At 39.5% G+C, this 23,997-nt stretch overlaps 1 protein-coding gene across 1 annotated transcript in view; it reads right to left on the reverse strand.

The window, feature by feature from the left end:
• Positions 1-11,493, reverse strand: part of sntg2 (syntrophin, gamma 2) — a 72,880-nt gene extending 61,387 nt beyond the window's left edge. Inside the window, exon 1 of the mRNA XM_071544708.1 lies at positions 11,425-11,493. Coding sequence (XP_071400809.1) covers positions 11,425-11,493 — 69 coding nt within the window. The remainder of the gene's footprint in view (positions 1-11,424) is intronic.
• Positions 11,494-23,997: the final 12,504 nt, after the last annotated feature.

Consider the following 23,997-nt stretch of genomic DNA (forward strand, 5'->3'; position numbering starts at 1 on the left):
GATTCCTTTATATCTCGCTTGGAAAAATGAATGGGACATTAAAATGCAGAAGTTTCCTGCCTTGAATCAAAAATAAAAATGCTAATGAAAGTCTGTGGGTATTAATAATGCAGAAGATGAGTTTCTTTTTATTTGCTAAGGAAACAGCTCAAGAAAGGTTCCAAACAGTGACAGCCAAACTTGTTTCAACATATCTGGATTAACATTGTTTCATTGACAACACTAGCAATTCTCTGACATTCTAAAATTTAAAACTAATCTAATTAAAATTTGAATTATGGGCTAGTTGAGTTAGTTGAATAATGGAATATCGTTGTGTATATACTGTATTATATTGTATATGTGTGTACTGTAGCACTTCCTACAGTAACTAATTGTACTTTTAAAAAAGACTTAACACTGGAGTCTGCCCTTTGGCCTAATTTGCAATTCCCATGGGCTTCTCAAACTTTCTCCTGCCAAGGATGCCCATATACTGTAAACAAAACTGAAACTGTGGACCCATCTGAGAGAAACTGCTATCTAGATATAATGATTTCGTACAACACTGTAAAACATTCCATACAAAGTAAGGAGGTGACATTTGGGAGAGTGAAAAGAACTGCCATGCTTATACATTCTTTCATTGGGCTTACTTTTAGCAAATAACACTCTTCATCATGCTAAAGAGCCTGGCTCCAGTCATAGGAGGAAAAGTGAATATTATATGGGCCTTGAATGAATCCAAGACATAACCTCTCAAGGCACTTAAAAAAAAAATATATATATATATAAGGAACCATTTGCTTAACTCTGCTACATTTTTGTTCTCATTGAAATTCAATTTTGGAATATAAAGCCTGATTGTTATTTTTTCCTTTAAAGTCACCTGAGTAGCTCTGGGAAATGAAAGGTTCAAAAATACATGAGCATGCTCCAACAGGAGTAATTTGGTTAAAATATTAAGCCTGATTGACTTCCTGGATACAACAGCATCGACTTTCACACTCCACTGGGGTATAATTATGCCTCTGCAGCTCCTGCCAGGAGAAGCCCTCAGGCTTTTGACCACAGGGGTTTGCATGCTTTATATGACATTTATGTCACTTATTTTTTATATGCCTTTAAAAAGGGGCATACCAGTGTTAAAGTTTTTTTCCCTCTCACATCTACTGTCTGTCTGACAACCATACTGCTTACCGTTTCAACCCATTTGTAACTGTCATAGCTTCTGGTTCCTACTGACTCCGGTATGTTACAGTTCAAAAGTACATCTCGACAACTTTGGCATCAACTTCAACAGACTTAAAAGAATAGTTCACCCAAAAATGAAAATTCAGTCACCCATGCCAGTAGAAAATCGGGAAATGTTTGTTAGTCCATACAACAGTCCCAGAGATCCCCGGAAGAAGTACATTGCAGCTTTCTCTTCTCCTTGTTTAGCCTTTATTTTGAAGGCTAAGCAGCCAAACAGGAAGTGTTGTTTCTGCTAATTCGAGCTAGTCATATCTATCGAGGCCGGGGTGCGCGCTAACGTGACGTATTTTGAAATAACAGCTAGAGTGGCGATTTCAGCTAAATAATGGTGTAAATGTCTTTTCAAGTCACTTTGGGATCTGTTGGCTTCAAGAGACTTTGCTGTAAGAGTTTGCTGTAAGAGCTGAATGGAGCCATTTTATGGTTATTTTCCGTTATTTTTTGAAGTCTGAAGACAGGTCTCCAGCAACTTCAGTTGTTTTGGAGAAAGCCGCAATGTACTTCAGCTGGGAAGCTCAGGGACTGTTGTACGGACTAACAAACTTTATCTGATTTTCTACTTGCATGGGAGTGAGAATGACTGAATTTTCATTTTTGGGTGAACTATTCCTTTAAGGGACTACGCTGACCTCTTGGGAAATTGGATCATTTTTCAACTTACCTTTTACATGTTACAATAGAAGTACCAACACAATCATCTCTGTCCCGTGCACATGCTAACATGTTGGCATGCAGTAGCATATAGTACGTTAACTAGCATTGTCTAATGTAAGAAGATAGACCTTTACTAATCCAGAGTTGGTGTTCGTTTTTTCCTGCCAATTCTCTCATCACATAAAGGGTAAGTTGAACAATGACCAATTTCCCAAAGGTCGGTGTACTCCTTTAAGACTTTTGAAGTCCAGATGCACTTTTGAACTGTTATCTACTGGAGTCAGTAGGAACCAGAGGCTAAGACAGTTACAAATGTGTTGAAATGGTAAGCACGGCAGTATGACTGTCAAACAGTTGTCATGAGAGAAAAAAAGCATGAATGTTGGTATGCCCCCCCCGCAGAATAAGTGACATAAATGTCATACAAAACATGCAAACCCCTGTGGTCAAAGCCTGAGGACTTCTTTTGGCAGGAGCTGCAGAAGCATAATTACACCCCAGCAGAGTGTGAAAGTCAAAAAGTCGGTGTAGTCCTTTAGGTACCATGGATATTTTCTGGCTCAGTGCTGGCTTCTATCAGCGATTCATATCTTAAGCGATTGAATAAAGACAAAATAGTCACACGGCTCTGCCCCTATACTGGCTGTGAAACCTAAATGGAAAATGCAAGCTGTTTGGCGGATTATATGCATGCTGAATTTACCAGACGTCTCAAGTTGTGTTTTCTGGGGTAACGTTATTATTTTTTTGCTATTATTTCCTTTGGAATATCTCTCACTGATATTGTTGAAAACGCCATATTTACATGCCGGGTGCAAAGCTTGACAGGCGTAGCAACAGTAACCAAGGGGGGCGGGGCTTAGCGAAGGGTCAATTAATCAGCAAACATGAGGAGGTTAGCTAACATATTCAGTAATGGCGTATATGAGCCACTTATTATTGATATTGGGTAGCTAGAAGGCTAACTAATCAAGATACAATAACAAACAAAAGGTAAAACACCCTGTAACAACGCATTATGTAATAACACCCACATTTTGTAATAATCTGCCGCATTTTGTAATACACAGCCTGAACGCAATATGTAATAAATTTCCCCACATTTTGTAATAAATTATTACATATTGCCGCGGTTATTTATCATACACAGTGGCAATTCAAGGTGCTTTACAAAGATTAAAAGATTTATAAGAACAATTAATAAATAAATAGTGGTGTAGATAAAAACAAGATTTAAAATACGTTTAACATTTTTTAAAGAACTCAAATAACTCAACTTAACTGAAAGCATCCATGAACAGTGTGGTTTTGAGTCCTGATCAATCAAGTTTTTATTTGTCACGTGTAATCATTCAGGTACAATCACAGTGAAATATAATCCCGTCTGATTTACATACATTTTGATACATAATGCACTGTATTATTACATTTTCATCATAAAAAAAGTGCAACTCCTGCATTTTGTAATAACCACCGCAATATGTAATAATTTATTACAAAATGCTGGGAAATTTATTACGTATTGCGTTCAGGCTGTGTATTACAAAATGCGGCAGATTATTACAAAATGCGGGTGTTATTACATAATGAAGTGAAAATGTATTACATCTTGTCGAGTTATTACATATTGCGGTGTTATTACATAATGCATTGTTACACACCCAGATAAGCTAACGCTAACTAGCTCCCAAAGCAGCAGTTGCCTACCTTTGTTCTCATGCCTGTCAGCCGCTACTAGAGATGTCATTTTCAAATGCTTTCAGTAGTTATAAATTAGCTGCGATCGCTGTATAGCTCATGGAGGACTGAGAGCAAGCCTAGTCTTTTGGGGGGGCAGGGGTCACGGCCATAGGAGAGTACCACACTGTGGTAAGAGGGCCTTCAAACAACAACAACAACAACAACAACAACACAGCCTCGGCCCGCTCCTGTGTTTTTGAATGCAGAAATCTCCGCAGCAGGTGTGCCGTGAGTTTAGCGATGGGAGGATATAAGATTTTATCTTTTATCTCGATAAAAACACTCAAGATAATTTTATCTTGGTGAATTTCCATTATCGGGATAATCGTGAATATCCTCACATGAGCGTGAATATCCTCACGAGTGACTTGAAAAGGCTGTCTAGCTAATTAACATACAGTCCTATTGATTTCCTGATTTATTTTGAATTGCCATTTGCCACAATGTGATCTGAAAACAAAACAAGTTATTCATTAACTGTGCATTTACAACACATAACTAATTGAACCATGTGAATGCTTGGATATCAGGTTGATAGGTAGATTCTTTTTATTAATGGATTTTTTTCTCTCATTGTGATTACCTGCTGGGTGTTGGCGAGAGTCTGAATCTGTCCTTGTTTGTTTTTCACTAAAGAGGATGTTCACAAAAGAAAAGATATGTGTCCTATGATGCAATAAAAACATTTGTTTCTTAACAAAATGTAAGGTAAAGTGATTCCAGTATGTTGCCATTGTAAGAGTTTTAAGCATATTTTGATCATTATCGGGATAATATCGTGAATCGCAATTATTTTGGCCAGGATAATGAAATTTTCATATCGTCCCATGCCTACGTGAGTTTACTTTGTTTCACTCGCTACCATTCAGCTGCGCCTGCTGACACTTACATATTATGCTTCAGGGAAGCAGAAATATTACATGTTGTACCTTTAAGGTTATGTGTGTATAATTATTCCATCATTGTAAATACTTTTGTGTCAGTGTTGTTCAGCATGTTCACTCACATGGTGTTTACAGAGGGAACGTCATGCCTATTCCTCATTATGAGAGACGTTACATACTTGCAAACGAGAAATTGTTACAGATGCAACAAGCAGTCATTCTAGAGCCTAGCCATCACACTTCTAGAGAACTACATCTACAGAAACTCACATAGTACATTTTTCAAGTTTTAATATGTACATCCCCTGCTTGTGTTGGGAGAAGTCTGGGTTATTAGCAGCTCTAAACCCACACAGCCTTAACCCCTCCAAAACAAACAGCCTCCCTGCCCTTCGTTCACCCGCAAACAATCTCGCTAGCTAGCCATGTAATGAGACCTTTTTGAATTGGAACGTGCTATTCCACCCAGTGGTATGCTGGCTGAGCTGAGTAAAAGTATTTTACGACATGCATGAGGAACAGTTGCCGCCACCTAACACACATAACAGAGCATCTCAGCTATGGAGCCTGGATTGTGCCGCAGCAATAATTATTAAAATGCAGGTGTTATTAGATAATGAAGTGAAAATGTATTACATCTTGTCGAGTTATTACATATTGCGGTGTTATTACATAATGCATTGTTACACACCCAGATAAGCTAACGCTAACTAGCTCCCAAAGCAGCAGTTGCCTACCTTTGTTCTCATGCCTGTCAGCCGCTACTAAAGATGTCATTTTCAAATGCCTTCAGTAGTTATAAATTAGCTGCGATCGCTGTATAGCTCATGGAGGACTGAGAGCAAGCCTAGTCTTTTGGGGGGGCAGGGGTCACGGCCATAGGAGAGTACCACACTGTGGTAAGAGGGCCTTCAAACAACAACAACAACAACACAGCCTCGGCCCGCTCCTGTGTTTTTGAATGCAGAAATCTCCGCAGCAGGTGTGCCGTGAGTTTAGCGATGGGAGGATATAAGATTTTATCTTTTATCGCGTTAAAAACACTCAAGATAATTTTATCTTGGTGAATTTCCATTATCGGGATAATCGTGAATATCCTCACATGAGCGTGAATATCCTCACGAGTGACTTGAAAAAGCTGTCTAGCTCACTAACGTACAGTCCTATTGATTTCCTGATTTATTTTGAATTGCCATTTGCCACAATGTGATCTGAAAACAAAACAAGTTATTCATTAACTGTGCATTTACAACACATAACTAATTGAACCATGTGAATGCTTGGATATCAGGTTGATAGGTAGATTCTTTTTATTAATGGATTTTTTTCTCTCATTGTGATTACCTGCTGGGTGTTGGCGAGAGTCTGAATCTGTCCTTGTTTGTTTTTCACTAAAGAGGATGTTCACAAAAGAAAAGATATGTGACCTATGATGCAATAAAAATATTTGTTTCTTAACAAAATGTAAGGTAAAGTGATTCCAGTATGTTTTAGTGCCATTGTAAGAGTTTTAAGCATATTTTGATCATTATCGGGATAATATCGTGAATCGCAATTATTTTGGCCAGGATAATGAAATTTTCATATCGTCCCATGCCTACGTGAGTTTACTTTGTTTCACTCGCTACCATTCAGCTGCGCCTGCTGACACTTACATATTATGCCTCAGGGAAGCAGAAATATTACATGTTGTACCTTTAAGGTTATGTGTGTATAATTATTCCATCATTGTAAATACTTTTGTGTCAGTGTTGTTCAGCATGTTCACTCACATGGTGTTTACAGAGGGAACGTCATGCCTATTCCTCATTATGAGAGACGTTACATACTTGCAAACGAGACATTGGTACAAATGCAACAAGCAGTCATTCTAGAGCACTAGCCATCACACTTCTAGAGAACTACATCTACAGAAACTCACATAGTACATTTTTCAAGTTTTAATATGTACATCCCCTGCTTGTGTTGGGAGAAGTCTGGGTTATTAGCAGCTCTAAACCCACAGAGCCTTAACCCCTCCAAAACAAACAGCCTCCCTGCCCTTCGTTCACCCGCAAACAATCTCGCTAGCTAGCCATGTAATGAGACCTTTTTGAATTGGAACATGCTATTCCACCCAGTGGTATGCTGGCTGAGCTGAGTAAAAGTATTTTACGACATGCATGAGGAACAGTTGCCGCCACCTAACACACATAACAGAGCATCTCAGCTATGGAGCCTGGATTGTGCCGCAGCAATAATTATAGAGTAGTTCAGTGATTCATTTTTAATGATTGTTCATTCATTTGTTTTCTTCTCTACCTGCTTATTCCTACTCAGGGTCAGGGGGGAGCTGGAGCCTATCCCAGCATGCATTGGCAGAAGACAGGGAAACACCCTGGACAGACGGTCCAGGATGCTCATTCATACTCCCATTCACACCTATTGGCAATTTGAGTCTCCAACAAGGTTATTATCGTTAACGAAAACTAACAAAATAATGAAATAAAAATAAAAACGAGGCTTTACAAAAAAACGATAACTAACTGAAACTGTATTGTGTGTTTACAAAACTAACTAAAATAAACTAAAATTATAGAGAAAATGTCTTTAGTTTTCGTCTTTGTCAATTTATTTCATACATAAGCCTAGTATTTTGAATTTTTGAATCTCGCCCCTGACAAATATTATTAAATATTACAAAGAAGACTAAAACTAACACTGAAACTAATAAACACGAAACTAAAACTAAGCATTTTCAAAAAATAAAAACTAAACTAGCAAACCTGCTTTAAAAACTAATTAAAACTAAACTGAAATTGAAAAAAAAACGTCAAAACGAAATAAAAATAGAAACTAATAAAAAATGCAAAACTATAATAACCTTGGTCTCCAATCCACCTGACTTGCATGTCTTTGGACTGTGGGAAACCCACGGCAACACAGGGAGATCATGCATACTGTACACAGAAAGGTGAGCCACAGTAAGGGGCCGTGGCCTCTTGAGTGCTTGAAGCGCTGGTGCTGAGCGCTGAGAAGACATCTCCAGGTGGTGTTGCTGTGCTAAACGTTAGCCTAGCTAACATTAGCCTAGCTAACGTTAGCTACAAAACGGCAGGATGCAGGCGCTTGGTCCCCTGGTTCATCCTCATTGGTTGGTAGAACTCTGAAGTGACACTGATGAGCGGTGCGCTTCAGAAAAGTTGAAATTGTTTCAACTCGAGAACAGGTCTGTAACAACGCATTATGTAATAACACCGCATTATGTAATAACTCGACAAAATGTAATACATTTTCACTTCATTATCTAATAACACCCGCATTTTGTAATACACAGCCTGAACGCAATATGTAATAAATTTCCCCGCATTTTGTAATAAATTATTACATATTGCAGTGGTTATTACAAAATGCGGGAGTTGCACTTTTTTTATGATGAAAATGTAATAATACAGTGCATTATGTATCAAAATGTAAATCAGAACTGACGGGATTTATTTCACTGTTCTTTAAAAAATGTTAAACTTATTTTGAATCTTGTTTTTATCTACACCACTATTTATTTATTCATTGTTCTTATAAATCTTTTAATCTTTGTAAAGCACCTTGAATTGCCACTGTGTATGACAAATAACCGCGGCAATATGTAAAAATGTATTACAAAACGCGGGGAAATTTATGACATATTGCGTTCAGGCTGTGTATTACAAAATGCGGCAGATTATTACAAAATGCGGGTGTTATTACATAATGAAGTGAAAATTTATTACATTTTGTCGAGTTATTACATAATGCGGTGTTATTACATAATGCGTTGTTACAAGGTCCAGTGCTCATTTCGCCCAGCGCTAAAAAGAGGTGAGGTACCTGTTTTGGGTCGTAATCGCTGAAAGTGCAGCTTTTCCATAGGAAATAATGAAAGAACAGTGCAACACAGAGATGTAACAGGAGCTCTCACTGGCCACTTAGTGAGCTTTCAGAGACACCCCACCCATTTCTACTAGCAGGGGGGGAGGGGGGTACCTCCTCAGCACCTTTAACTAATTAATCAATAATTACTAATCACTGATCTAGAGTGATTATCAAAACCGAGAACGCCAAGTCGATACTTGTATCCTTGGGGAGAACGTTCTTCCCAACTTGTCTTGGGGAGAACAATCTTCTCATCAAAGTAAGCACAGAGAAGCTTCCTTGCAATCTGAGATGGACTGTGTGCTTCACATCGCACGCGTGATTACACAGCTGTTCATTTCCCCACCTGTTAACCGGCTCCGTGCTGCAGACTACGACGCTGCTCGCCGTTGTCGCAATGAATCTTGGGACTTTCAATTCGTTCTCTTCGATCACGTCACCACTAGATGCAGCCTCGATATTTTGAGGCTGGCAAGGAAACTTCTGTCCTGTCGTTCTTTTGTTTTGGAATCGTACTTCGGTGGTTAGATATTACGTAAAACGCATCACGGAGGACACAAGAACACTAGTCTCAGGGTATCTGCAGGTTTCTGAAAGCCAAATTTAAGACTTTTTCTTACCTATTTAATGCTTCCTGGAATTGAATTTAAGGCCAATTTAAAAACCAAAATAAAGAAACAAAGCTGGCAAAACCAGCCTGTTTCTGATTGAACATAGATAGTGAACATTGCGAAACTATAGATGGGCAGAATAAGAAAAAGAAAACCAGGAAATGATTTAGGGATATGAAGTCCAACTGTGTTTAGTAAAGCAGACAGGATGCAGATTGTACAACCAACCATGTTCTGTATTAATCTAAGAGTGGATATGCAGCGTAAAGTAACCCGTCATTGCATGGTGAAAAAAAATAAGATGGACATGGATTTAAGACATTTTAATACTTTTCAAGGCCTTCAATTTCTAATAAAATAATACATTTTTAGACTTTTAAAGGATCCGCAATACCCTGAGTCTGTAACTATGTGGCAGCTGCATTCCAGTCCATCCTCAACACCCTGAATGTGAAACAGCACACAAATGAACAGATAATCACAAATATGCATGATGGAGTGAAAGCCTTGCAAACATAACCGTGTTTGCGGGAGAGCCGAGTGCAACAGGAAAACTTTGGCTTAGGCTACTTTGCAACTTATCAGTCAGTGCCAAATGGAATGTGGGATATGTGTGAAAATTGAACACACTCGAAGCAAATTTCAGCTGCAGACTTGCTGCCCTTGAGGCTCAGAAATCCAGTTTTGAAAGTTTTATAAATCCTTTGTATTACGAAAGTGTCCACAACTCAGGACCTTCCTCCAAGGGTTGATGAAATGGGACGTGCTTACGTGTCCAGTGGGCGCAAAAAGGTAAGAGAATAGTCTGTAGAGGCCTATGGCTAAATACCATGCAGCTAATGATGACATTTAGTCCTATGAGGATATGTGGGAGTTGCATAATGTAGTCAAAAATTCATTCTTTTCCTTCAGGATTCATTCTTTTGTTAACTAAATAGGTCTATATGTAAGTTAAAGTTCATGCTCAAGTTCCAACTTTCCAACTGCAGCAAGTATTAAAAACATTAGCCTATATAAAAACATAACACTGTCAGGCACTAGGTGCAATCAGTCAGTCACCAATGCAGGGTGCTGATGCAGAGATGCAGGCAAACAGATAAGACAAATCACTGCTGTCATCATCATCATCACCACCACCACATGCAATTTATATGGGACTTGAAATGGGTCAAGAAAATTTTCCTCCAAAATATATTATTTTGTATGACTGAATGCCATGCAGGCAACACACAACCATGCATTTGTCATATTGTATGGGACTTTGTGTTAAGCAGCCTACTGCACATGTAGGGTATATGGGACATGTAAAATATCAAAGGCTAAAATCGTTTGTGGTCTCGTTCAAATAACCATAATATAATATCACGCTCAGACTTGATTCTAATTGGGAGTACTCAATACATTATATCGATGTCTGTAACATGATTTGAAAACTCTGAAAAATAAAATGGTAAAGCAAAATGTAATTAACACAATGGCACGCAACTTAAAATGTTAGCAGACAATTGAGTGAAAACATTTCTTACACTAATTAACGTTTTGTCAATGAAAAGGCACATTATATTTGGATTATAGCCATGAGGTCCATGCCATTTTCGTAGTACTGAGCAATTTAACATCTATTTCGTAGGCAACTGACCAAACTTGACCTCTAGGAAATGGAGAAAATGTTAAATCAGAGGAGCAGGCTACACTATATAGATTGTAGTGTGTGGCTGTAAAGGGCTACAATATCAGCGCAACTGCTGTATCACACAACTGATAGTGCTGTAGCCCCAATACGTGTCGTCTTCTCTTGTAGGCTGTGGAAAGAGCGTTTCACCAGACTGCGTTCAAAAATCGGTCAGTTTAATGTTTCCTCGCTTATCGACAAACTTACATGACCCGTAGAAAGTGGCTCAAGACATTTTATTAATCATCACGGTCTTTTGGTAAATTCGGCATAGAGATGATCCACCAAGCAGCAGTTTATGACAATAAAAAATGATCTCAACTTTTAGGAATTGGCTCGCACTGCTCGCTACCGCCCTCCACGGAATATTTTGGTGGGAGAGGAGAGTGGGAATACCAGTAAACCAGTTATAAAAGTTGATATTTCATTTAAATAAGTGCTGCTTGGTTTATTTGATGTACGCCGAATTGAAGAGTGGCTTCTAATGATGTGTAAAAGGTGTTCGCTCATGTTTTACCAAGTACGTACCTTTGCCGATAACCAAAGCAACATTAAACTGTCAGAGTTTTTCATGGGGTTTGGCGTGATGTTATCGCCACAAAATAGTAAACGACACGTATAGGGGCTACTAGTGTCACAGCCTCCACAGATAACACAGCGCCACTGGTCATAAGGAAACGGATCTCTTATCCAGTTTCTGTCTACAAATAAATGTAAAAGGGTTAACGTTACTTGCCGAAGTTGGGACCAAAAGGCTGGCAGGTCGCTCAATCAGTTCAGGTTGCTGTTTCCCGGCCACATTCATTTCCCATAAAACCGGTGTCTCTGCCCACTGACTTCGACGAGAGTTTCACAAGTCATTTATCCAGCAATTCACTGTAAGTGTTATTCACCGGCGTCCCGTTCAACGACAGAGGCAGACGGAGAAATCATGTTTCTATAATGCTATTTTAGCAGTGACCGTATCCTGCAATGGCAATAATATTGGCTGTGGCAGGGGGAAAGACGAGTTATACCAATCGCTATTTGTCTACCGTTAGTGCCGTTACTGTCAGAAGACTGTGTGTCCTCTGCATCCTGAGGCTGCTGTTCATCAGTCTGCATGTTGTTTCTCCACCTGCTGCCTCTCCTCCCATTAACTATTACTGCGTCAAACCAAGGCATTAACCCATTCACTGGCATTTATCTTGGGAGCAAAATGGCGTTTTAATAACATCAGTTATGGGTTATATTATAGAATTCTATGTTTAATAGTCATTATTAGTAGTAGTAGCCTAATAGCAGCAGTAGTAGTCGTAATTTAGTAGTCTTAGTAGGCTAGTTATAGTAGTAGTAGCCTCCTGGCAGCACTAATAGTAGTAGCAGTAGCAGTTAACTTAGCCTACTAGTTATAGTAGTAGTAGTGGTGGTGGTACTAGTAGTGGTAGGCTAGTAGTAGTTGCCTAGCAGTAATAAGATAATACAAGATACGACTTTATTGTCCATTGAGCAGAAATTTGTCTTGGACTAATGCTGCTTCTGTTAAAAGAATCAAAACAGGCTTTACATGTACAGATAAAAGACAACTTGCTAACAACATCAATGTGAAACACTCAGGCAGTCCAGCATGCAGACTTCCACAGCTCAAGTATTACCCTGGGCGTTTAAGTCTTAATGGATACTGGCACAAATGAATTTCTGTAGTGGTTTAACCTGCATTTGGGAACCCTGGAACACTTGCCAGAGGGGAGTAGCTCATCTTGGGCGGAGGATATGAGATGGGTCAGAGATGATTTTCTGAGCCAGTCTGACCACTGACTCCTCATAGATGGCCTGAAGGGGTGGGTACTGTCTGACTCCTACAACCTTCAAAGCTGTCTGCACCAGATGACTTATGTTGGACTTTAGTTGTACAGACAGATTTTCAAACCAAGCTGTGATACAATATCTAATAATGCTTTCTAGTACAGAATGATAAAAAAAAAAAAAAGCAGCATGTAGCCTACTTTCTCTCCACACCAAAAACTGTCAGTCTAGGTAAGAAGTACAATCTCTGCTGTAGCCTGAAGCATAGGCTGACACGGATGCTCCAGCTAAGTGTGTTGTCATTATGGACTCCCATACCTGGGAAATGGCTTCATTATGAATGACTACAGGCTTATGATCACAGACAGCCTCGGGGTCAAACACCAGCTCCTCTGTCTTTTTTACATTCAGGATTAGATGGTTGTCATCGCACCACTTTATGAGCATCTCTACCTGGGAGTGGTACAGTGATGGACTGCCATGATTAGCAGTCCCAGCATAGCAGTATCATCAGCGAACATGAAAAGTATCATCAGAGAATATGGAAAAGCCTGGGCCGTGTCAGGACAGCTCCAACAGCCTCACTCTACAATGACAAGCATCCAACCTTCTCTTGGGAGCCATTAAAATTAGCCTGTGACTGCAAAATTATGGCTTTTGTCAGTCAGTGCATGGTAATTATTAGATGACATTAATTTAATTTTTGTCCTGCTATGTTTTGGGGACTGTCTGCAAAAACTGATATTACTGTTACTATAAATAGTTTAGCATCCAAGTTGCAAAACAGTCCATAACCAAGTCATTGTTGACTACTGTGTAAACATACTGGTGTCCTGTATGCAGGTTGGAGCTTTAGTTATACAAACATTGTCAGAGGTAGAGCTGCTCTGGCAGAAATAGTCACAGTCATCACTTTTTTATTCTTTCATGACCATGGCATTCATGATCTTGGAAGGTCAGCAGGCTAGCTATAGCTCACCCTTATGGGGACTGCCCATTGTTCCGGCAGCCCATTATTCCGAAACCCCAATAGTCCAAAAAATGTCCACCCATTGGACCGAAACAGCCCGTTATCCCGGAGGTGGTTGGGTTGAGGCATGGGGTCACTGAGGTTAGGGTTAGGGTCACTGAGGTTAGGTTTAGAGCAAGCTTATGGTCAAGGCTGTCAGAAGCTATGGTTGTGGATGGAGCCAGGCATGAAGTTTTCAGACTATTGGGGTCTCTGAATAATGGGCCGTCAGAACAATGGCATGGCACCGACCTTATTACCTAGATAGCTTGGATAGTTTGAACTTGGAAGGACAGCTAGGCTAACTAGCTAACCTAGATAACTTTATATGGTTAAATTGCATTTTTTCAGTGAGTAGCAATTGTGTGCTCGGCTTCATTAGCATCCTCTCTCTTACCCCTTGCCCTTTTCACTGGGTTTCCGCCTTAGCAAGGCTCCTCCCGTTCTTGGAAGTTCCAACTTACGAGTTCGGAAGTCGTCAAATACTAGGGATGTACGATTCTACATTTACCACTCTGACTCCTTGGAAATCCTCCTTGGTAATGGAATTGATGGAATCGATTCTAAATCAATTCCGATTCCAAATGAAAATCAACACAAAAATTTCTCCCTCCCCCCTACCCACTTGTTTTGAAATGGATCAGATCAAGGCAGTCGAACACAGATTAGTATAGATAGGCCTAAATCGGTATGAATTTATTACAAATTCATTTAAATGAAACAGTTTCTACGATTCCAGAGTCAGCTAAACTTGCTAGTTTAGCTAGCAAGTAATCTTCGGCTATTTCAGGGGTTTGTACCACATGAAGGAATATCCATGTCTTTTAAGCTTGTATTTGTGGTTAATTTTCAGCTTTATTGTATGACATTTCTTACTTTTCACGTACGACGCTGTGCTTTGTTCAGCCATGTTGGAAAGCGTCACAACTCTTGATTATCCGACACTTGAACACATGGAGAAAATCATGATTTGCCGACTGGTAATTCCGAGTTTATTGGGTCGTTCATCCGCGCTCATCTTCTAATTACGATATTTCCGACATGACTTGAAGGCAACATTCTGCCTTCAAGAAATGTTTGTATAAAACTCGCAATTTCCAATCTGTACAGCTGCACCATTTCAGCACTCACTTCAGCCTCTTGAACAGCTAGTTGTACTGGTGGTGTGATGTATTGTATTAATACATCTTTCACTTTTGGTCCTGTGCCTTATATGTGAGGTAATGTATTTTGCTCTATGTATTAGTGAGTAATGTGCAAGTTTATCAGAGTGTCTCAGTAGTAACACAACACAGTAAATTGTTCATACATGCAGTGTAGTATTATTGAGAATTTGCATTTTCTACAAAGTAGAAAAGATTCTTTGTTATATTACCCATTACCCATTTAACATACAGGATAGTGTTACTGTGTCATTTTCATTGATAAGGGAAGAAATCCATGTATTTCAATGGGTGTCAACAAAAGGATCATGTTTGCCAAAATGACACATCCAAAGTGTCAGTTTTCATTTGAATGCATTCGGTTTGGTTGCTTGACCCAGCAATTTTGGTTGCTCCTTTGACCCAACGATTTTTGTTGCTCCTTTGACCCAGCAATTTCTGCTTGGATTGAGGGCTTGAGGACACAAACAATAGCAGGTTTACTTTTAGGAAACAAGGAAAGGGCCATGAATGTTTCCTATAACTTCAATCTTTATATGAAGGACTAAAACATTTTTGCAGTGATAACTTTAATTGTCCTATGAGGCTTATCCTTGGGGTGAAGTTCAAGGTATTTGAAGTTTTTTGTTAGTGCTAATTACGTTTTATAACATATGTGCAATATGCAAGTGAAGTCAAGTTTATTTATAGAGCACATTGCATACACAAGGCAACACAATATGCTTTCCATTTCAAAATAAAACATAAATACAAAGATATACATATTTACAAAAATGCATACAAAACATGAGATAGAAAAATAACAGACATAATATAGACTATAGTGAAAAGATTTGTTTTCAGTTTACCTTTAAAAGAAATCAGTGCTAGGGCACATCTCAGTTCCTCAGGCAAGGCATTCCACTTTCTGGGTGCATAGAATCAGGATCAAGATTAGAATCAGGAAGGACAGGGGAAAAGAAAATTAAAGAAAAACATATGGATTCACTCACAATGTGCATCTAAAAGTGGGAGTATTTGTTGTGTTCTTTTATCTTTCTATTTTACTTGATTTGTTTCTTTTAATGTAATGCATTTTGCTTGTTCTTTTATGAGTTTTATCTTTTTATCTGTCTTTTATCTGCCTTCTATCTGCTGTCTTTTATCTGTCTTCTATTGATATAAAGCACTTTGAGCTGCATGTTGTGTATGAAAGGAGCTATACAAATAAAGGTTATTATTATTATTATTATTATAACAACTAAAGACAGCTTACCCTGCCTTTGAGCTTACCCGGGGCAGATCCCTGCCTGACGACCTGAGGGCTCCTTTTGGTTCATCAGTGTCACAAGCCGTTCTCAAGCATGTCTCTGATAGAAATTGGTGCAAGGCCAGTGAGCGCCTTATACAAGTAATAACACTTAGGGTTAGGGTTATGGTTCATTTAAAATTCATTGGGAACCGGTGGAGAGATCTCAGAACTGGAGTGATGTGGTGAGTTTTCTTTGTCCTAGTTCAAATTTGTGCAGCAGAATTTTGAACTAGCTGCAATCTCCCTATGGTTAGGGTGACCACATTTTCAAACCCCCAAACCGGGACCCTTAAGTGTCCCGCACGTTCATGCACGCGCACATGTATGCGCTTATGCACGTACCATAGGCATTTTCATCAGGATGGGGGACAATTATTTCAGCGCTTAGCACACCTAGTGACTGCACCTTTCAACACCATGGACAGAGCCTCAGCAAATGAAAAATTATGTTTTGTCTCCAAAAATCCACCAAAACATAGTTTATGTGGTGCATTGTTTATGTTTTTTGATTGGGTTAGGTAATATTGAGCGGGACAGAACATAATAAATGTCTATGTGAGCACTGAAAACAAGTACAATACTATTATTATTTTAATTGTGGTGAAAACCGGGACAATTTGGTAGTGAATGTTGAAAACCGGGACATTTTAGTGTTTTACAGATATTTGTCGGGACTCGGGACACCCATCTTGAAACCGGGACAATCCTGGACAAACCGGGCGTCTGGTCACCGTACCTATGGTCCTCTTAGGGAGACCAGTGAGAAGACCATTGCTGCAATGGTCTTCTCACTGGTCTCCCTAAGAGGACCATAATCTAGTCTGGAAATGAAGGTATAGGCCTACACTAGTTTCTAAGAGTCTGCTTGTGATACAAAGCCTCTTACTTTGGCAATATCTTTCAGATGGTAGAACGCAGAAAAGGCAAATCATACTCTATGATGATGACACCAAGATTTCTTACTTGTCCTTGGGAAAGGGATCTTTCGATTTCAACAAGACTAACTTTGGTAAGTAAAAGTGAAAGATGCTGCATGTAGTTTCTGACTGATACATTTCTGTAAAATTACAACATGTTCACCAGTCCACACAGTCTGATGTAACTATCCTTTGTCTTATTTAGGGTTAGTGCCTGTGTAGAATCATGGTTTGGATTTTTGAGGAAAGGGTGGGTGAGAGTGGGGAGATCATTGGGGTTAGGGTTATCCGCTGACCGCTGGGTGCCTCTCATCAAAGGTGGGTGATGTTTCCTTGAAATGGGCTCATAACTAATTAGTAACTGTATTGAACTGAGAACTCCAATCTGTCATTGTATCACTGGGTGCTAATACTTTGTGATTTGAATATCCACGTTTGTTGCCCACCTTCTACATTTGCACTTGAGTTTTTGAACCTCTTTGAATCGTGCAATCACACACACTCAAAAGGTCATACTCTTGACTTAGTGCTAACATCTGGTCTCAGCCATAGAAATGTGGAAAAAATAGACTCCTGTATCAACCGTGAACTAGTTCTTTTTAAAGCTCCGTCAACTCTTCCCAGCTCCGGATCCCTCTTGCATCTTTGATTTACTCTGCCAGAATCAACCAGCCAGAATCCTACTGAGACCTGCTGTAGTCAGTTTGGTAATTGACTTTAACAGTGCTTGCCTCGCTAGTCTTGTCTCTATTGATGCTTTTAAAGATAAAGTGAACCCTATAGCCCTGCCTTGGCTCACTGAGCATATTCAGGCCCTAAGGAGAGTCTTCCATGACATTTTGAACAATTTAAATAAATGTTTCTGAGGGCTGTTAAAGATGCTCAAGTGGATTTTTTTCTCTGTTATATCTAAAAAAATTCACAATTCTAGGGTCTGGTATAACATACTAAACTCAGTCATTAGGCCACCTAGTTATGTGAAAGCTTCACCAAAGAGGTTGAGAACCTCAGATCACATTTCCATTCAGGCTTTACTGTTAGGTGGGAAATTTCTGCTGAATTCAGCCATTTTGAACCCTTTTGTGCCTCGGTCCTGACTGAGACCGTGGCTCACATGAACTCCACCTAATGTCCCCTTGGTGTTGTTTCCATTTATTTCTGAAAGAGATGTTTTTTATCACAACTTTCCAGAAAGTTGCCTCCATTCAGCATATAGCTTTCAGGAATCAAAATGATATCTTTGAAAAATTTAAGTCTGTTTTTAGAACGATGCACAGAATGGAGACTGCCCTTATTAAGGCAGCAAATGATATTCTAATAGGAATGCATTTGGGTGAAACTTCCATTTTAATCCTTTCATGTCCTAGTGCAGCCTTTGTGTGCCTGAATTCCTGGCTTGACATTAAGGACACTGCACTAAATTGGTTCGGCTTCTCATAGAACCTTCTCTGTTCAAATTGGAAACTCATCATATTCCTCAGCAGACAATACATGGGCAGGGTCCCTCCAGGTTCAGTTTAAGGTCCTATCCTTATATATGAAATCCAGCAGCTCAGATTGCCCAGCCACTCTTAAAGAACGCTTTTCTGACATAATCGCTGGATCGAAGAGTCTAATGCAGCAGCTATGATTTTAGCTCAAAAATAAAATCTAAAAGAAAACACAGAAATTCAACTGAAACAAAAAATGGCTACCTCCACAGCTAACCGAAACAAAACAGAAATTCACCTGAATACTTTTCCTTTTTAGTGTTTTGTAAGTGAGATAGAGAGAGAATTCACTAGTAATGAATGGGCCCAGATACTACATCAATACATTACATACTACAACAATATTTATATTATCTATACATTGTTACCAACTACTCACATCTCAAGACAATATTCTACACAAAACAGGTACTACCAACACATTTCATATACAGTATATGTGTCACGGTCCCAGCCTAGCCCTTGTGTTTTCCGGGTGTTTTCCTTCTACTCCCCAGTCCTGTCATCCTCCAGACACCCACCAGATGTCCTCGGACTTTCCCTCCTCCTGCACACACACACACACACACACACACACACCTGTCTTCCATCAGCCCATTAGCCCTGCTACTTTGTTCCCCCTTCACCTGTCTGCTTTCAGCCAATCAGCTTCCGGACTCTTTCCCATCCAGCCAGCTGTTGTCTATTCTCGTTAGTCCCAGTGTGTGTATATATTGTTTGTGTTTCCCTGGAGTGGTTGTCAGTTCGTCTGTTTCCTGCTTTGTTAGCAGCTCTGTTTCCCCGTGTTTTTCTGTTGACTTCCAAGACCTGCTCTGTTACCTGTGTACCTGTGTTTCATGTTGTAAGTCCTTAGATTTTATCCCTGCCAGCCTTGGATTCTTTCTGTTTCCTTTGCCTGTCAGCCAGTTTTAGTTTTTGCCCTTGGATTGCCTGTTTTGTATTTTCCTAAGCTCAGCTATTAAAGTTTTTTGCGTAACCCCAGTTCTCTGTCTGCCGGTTTTGCGTTTGGGTCCAGTCCCTGAGTTCTCCCCCTAACAATATGGCCTTCGGAATCGTAAAACTTTAAAACAAAATAAACTGAAACTAAACATTTATCAAGAGTGCGTATACTGTTTGGGTTTTAACAGGATATAGGCCATGACTGGAGGAGTGGGAGCATGTAGAGGGAGAAAAGGATGGGGCCTAGAATTGAGCCCTGTGGGACTCCACTGGACCTGTCTGCTGAGGGAGATGAACAGAGAAGGGGTCTATTAGAAAGACAGGATTTGAGACAGCTCAGTGCTGAGCCAGATACCCACCTAGTGCTTAAGTGAGTCAATTAAAATTGCATGATCAGCTCTCAAATGCTGCACTAAAGTCTAAAAGGATTAAGATCGAGCAATCTCCTGCATCAACTTAGTTACTTTAGGAGAAGTGTTCTATGCTATGTGGTTGTCTAAAACCTGAGTGGAATTACTCAGAAAGGCTAGTGGTTTTGACCCTGTACCACATGTACCAGTATGTACTTATGTCTTTATGTGAGTTCTCAATAGGTTCCTGCATCAAAGTCACCAAGACATATTCCTGTATACATTTTTTGTACTTGGCAATAAAGTGATTGACTGAAACCTCAGGGGATCTTGGCTTTTTTTTTTGCTATGCCATGGTTGATTGAAAGATATGAGCCAAAAAGTGAACAACACCCGTTGTTAATAATAATTAATCATAATCAATTGCATTTTTTTGTGAATATATTATTGTCACCCTTGCAATCCATTAGCCCAAGGCCTCTGGTGCAAAGGGTGTCTCATGTTTTCCATCCAGTCCCAGAATAATCACCCTACATCTTTGCTTACACAAATCAGAATAACCTTGAGTCACTGAACAAACTGTGCAATAATAGTCATATCTCTCAACATCTAAAAGAAAATATCTCATCATGCAAAGGAGGAGTTGTTTCAGACTCTTCAGACACTTTCCAGAATGTCAGATAGGTTCAAGTGTTTGTTTGTTCCTAGTGTGATGAGACTTTGGAACGACCGCAAAGGAGTTTTTTTCTTTGGTTCAGTAATGTTAGACTGAAAGCCAGAGTCAAAGTCAAGGGGTAAGAGAGGAGGAAGCTAATATTAGAAAGAGTAGTGTTCTTGCTACTAACTGAAAAAATGCACTCCAGCCATACTAAGTTATCTTGGTTAGCTAGTTAGCCTAGCTGATCTTCCAGGTTCAAACTAGCCATACCAGCCTACGTAAGCTACTTAGCTGACCTTCCAAGATCATAAATGCAAATGAATGAAAAAAAGCAGTCATTGCCAATTGCATTTTTATTTATATTTTGACCAGAATTCCTTCTATGCCATTCAATTTTGCCAGGTAGCCACTCTTAAAAACGATGGTTCTTTGGCCCCACCCACCAAGGTTACACCCATAGGTTGCACCATGACAATAGTTCTGCCTCCAGAGCATCCCTGCCTCCGAAAAGTGTTTGTATAACTAAAACAACAGTCTGCCGTTGTCAGATTGTCATCGAAACTCATATATGCATACAAAGAAGATCAAAAGGAGGAGATCAAAACCACAGCTAAGGTATGAAGATTTATGGTTTTAAGATGAATTTTCGCCCAGGTTCTTGCACAGACATAGAGGAGTGAAGTGTCTCATTTGTGGTTGCCTTGGCTGAATTTGGCTTTTGCAGACCACAATGCAAAACAATGCGTGTGTGTGTGTGTGTGTGTGTGTGTATATTACGGCTGGGCAATATATCAATATTATATCGATATCGTGATATGAGACTACATATCGTCTTAGATTTTGGATATCGTAATATCGTGATATGGCATAAGTGTTGTCTTTTCCTGGTTTTAAAGGCTGCATTACAGTAAAGTGATGTCATTTTCTGAACTTACCAGACTGTTCTAGCTGTTCTATTATTTGCCTTTACCCACTTAGTCATTATATCCACATTACTGATGATTATTTATCAAAAATCTCATTGTGTAAATATTTTGTGAAAGCACCAATAGTCATCCCTACAATATTGTCGCAATATCGATATCGAGGTATTTGGTCAAAAATATTGTGATATTTGATTTTGTCCATATCGCCCAGCCCTAGTGTATATATATATATATATATATATTGAGGACAGTTGCTAATGAATGAGTAGTGTGTCCAGGGCAGGAGGCAGGGTTGAGAGGGTGACAGCAGGGGGTGATGGGAAGGGGAAGGGCAGGTCTGTTCACTCTCTCTAGACAGTGACCCAGATGTGTAGGTGGTGATTGGTGATTGAGTCTTCTCAGCTGTTTCATAATGTACACTGACCGTTCTTGACAACGGTATTGATGTTGTTATCAAAGGTAGCACCCAACGACTTACTGATTAATGATTCCACCATGCATCAGTAATTCTCAGGGGGTTGGGAGTGTTTGAGATATCCGTCTTCATTTCCACCATTTTGTCGGTGTTGAGCTCAATGGTTCTGGTTTACATATCAAGATGCCAGGTGATTCCCCACTATCCTGCATATGGACTTATAGACTAGTCTAGTAGTAGGGATGGGACAATATGCTTATCTCACAATACAGTTCGATATGCTATACAACCACGATACTATGTAATAAATAAAAGTTAAATAAAACAAAGTCTAACTGTGCAGAATTTTGGTTATTTCTGAGCCACAAATCTAGCAATGGCATTGGCTTGTTAGAATGTAAACAATTTAAAAATGTCATTACAAAGTGTAAATAATATCATTTGGGATGATACTACAGCAGAATAAAATGTAGCTAATATCACAATTCATTTTTCTGCCCCACGATACGTATCGTCACATTTTTGCATCGCGATATATAGAATTTTCGATATATCGTCCAATCCCTAACTAGTAGTTTAATTAATACACATATGTAGACAAAGTCATTGACATGGTTGATGTAAAGGGGAAAGAGCAGCCTGTCTGAGAGAAGATCAGACCGGCAGACCGTCTCCACCAGGCATGAAGCCTTCAAAGGTCTGGAAGGAGGCTGAACCTCTGCTACCCTGGCATTAGTACAGTAGCGCCATATTCTAGCTAACAAACATAACCGAGATGGCAGTCGTGGCAAAGAGGTTGAGAACATGGCGGTCGGGGAGGTCACCGCCAAGGAGCGAAGCCTCTAATCCCTTCCGTGTGGCAGCATTTCATTGCTTGGGAATGAGCTCAAACGGTGGCATTTGAGAGGAAGCGCGATCTATGCCCCCATTCTGCCAGCAGGGTGGTGGGGGGGGGGGGCCCATTATACTAACTACCAGCTTCTCCTTTGAACACTTCAGCCGCATTGTTACACCGAATTATTAAATCGAGGTAAAGCTGATGAAGTGGAACAAGCAATTAGAAACTCAATCAAAAAGCAGCTGAATTCTCAATCTTCTTCATTGGTAGTAAGACGCTTTCGCCGTGATACATCCTAACTACACTCTGCGGTATTCAATTCAATTCAGCTCAAATCAAATCAAATCTTTATTGTCCCACTCGGGCACATTTGGCCTGTAAGGCAAAGGCTTAGAAACGGGTTTAAAACATTGTTAATGGTATCTTGTCGCTTCTCTTTCTATAGATCATTAGCTCCAGGCTAATGAAGACTTTTAATTCCAGAATGAAATTTTTACCGTGAAATATACAGTTTTTTTTGCTGCCAGGGCAGTAAAGCCCATTAATGGAAATGATTGAAGTTATTAGCTTTATTAAGATAGTTTCTTATAAGGTACAATTTTGATGATATAATCACCTGTAGCCTATTTGAAACGTTGCGTTGGGAAAAAAAAGATTCACATAATGTTCAGTCAAGCCATTCAAAAGGAGCACATAGTACATGGAAGACAAGGAGAACAGATATAGATTGAATGGATAATTGAAGGGAAAGGGAATCAATGCTGTATGGACATACTTCATTCTTTTGTTCTCTTGCCTTTTTTTTTCCTGATTCTATCGTCATAAACGCATGATTGATCTAGTAGCTGGTTGGTTTGGTTCAAAGCTTAACAATCTTTATATTGGGTTTTTCTGAAATGTAGAGAAAATGAATGGGAAATGTACAATACATTATCAATACATTGTTACCAACTACTCACTTAACCAGGCTGTCTAATGACTGAGTCTAGTATGTTAACAAATTAGCAGTAGCCCTACCTTGGTCTTCTCTTTGACCATTTCCATATTTCCTTCTGCCTGATAAAGACTCATTAAAATGTTTAAAGTAAAGAAGTATGGGGGAAATGTCAGAAAAATTATTATTACAAAGTTATTCCTTCATGTCTCCCTAATGAACAGCATTATCCCCAAAATCTATACGCTCTTCACTCATTGCTTTCCATAACATGTCACAGTTTTTCTTGACTTTTTCTTGACATTGTGCTAGTACAATCTGATCTGAGGCCAGGAAGGACATACCACCTTCCACAGGCAGGCAATTTAAACATCTCAACATCTCTGGCCACTTCATGACTTTTTAATGTTCCCCACTCTGCTTCTTTTTCATAATTCAGCAGTAGGACAGTATACTATAGGGAGTTGATGTTGTGATAAGAGTTCTGGGAGGACTGGCTTTTGACTCCATCTACTGGTCATTCCTCTTTCAGACGTTCTTATGCACACTGTAGCTGGATGTACTTAAAATTCCCAGACATAACAAAATCCAGAG

Source organism: Centroberyx affinis, unplaced genomic scaffold, assembly GCF_046629955.1.
Source record: "Centroberyx affinis isolate AG114_WGS23_722 - 3 ecotype Tasmania unplaced genomic scaffold, CSIRO-AGI_Caff_v1 ptg004638l_1, whole genome shotgun sequence".
NCBI lineage: Eukaryota > Metazoa > Chordata > Actinopteri > Beryciformes > Berycidae > Centroberyx > Centroberyx affinis.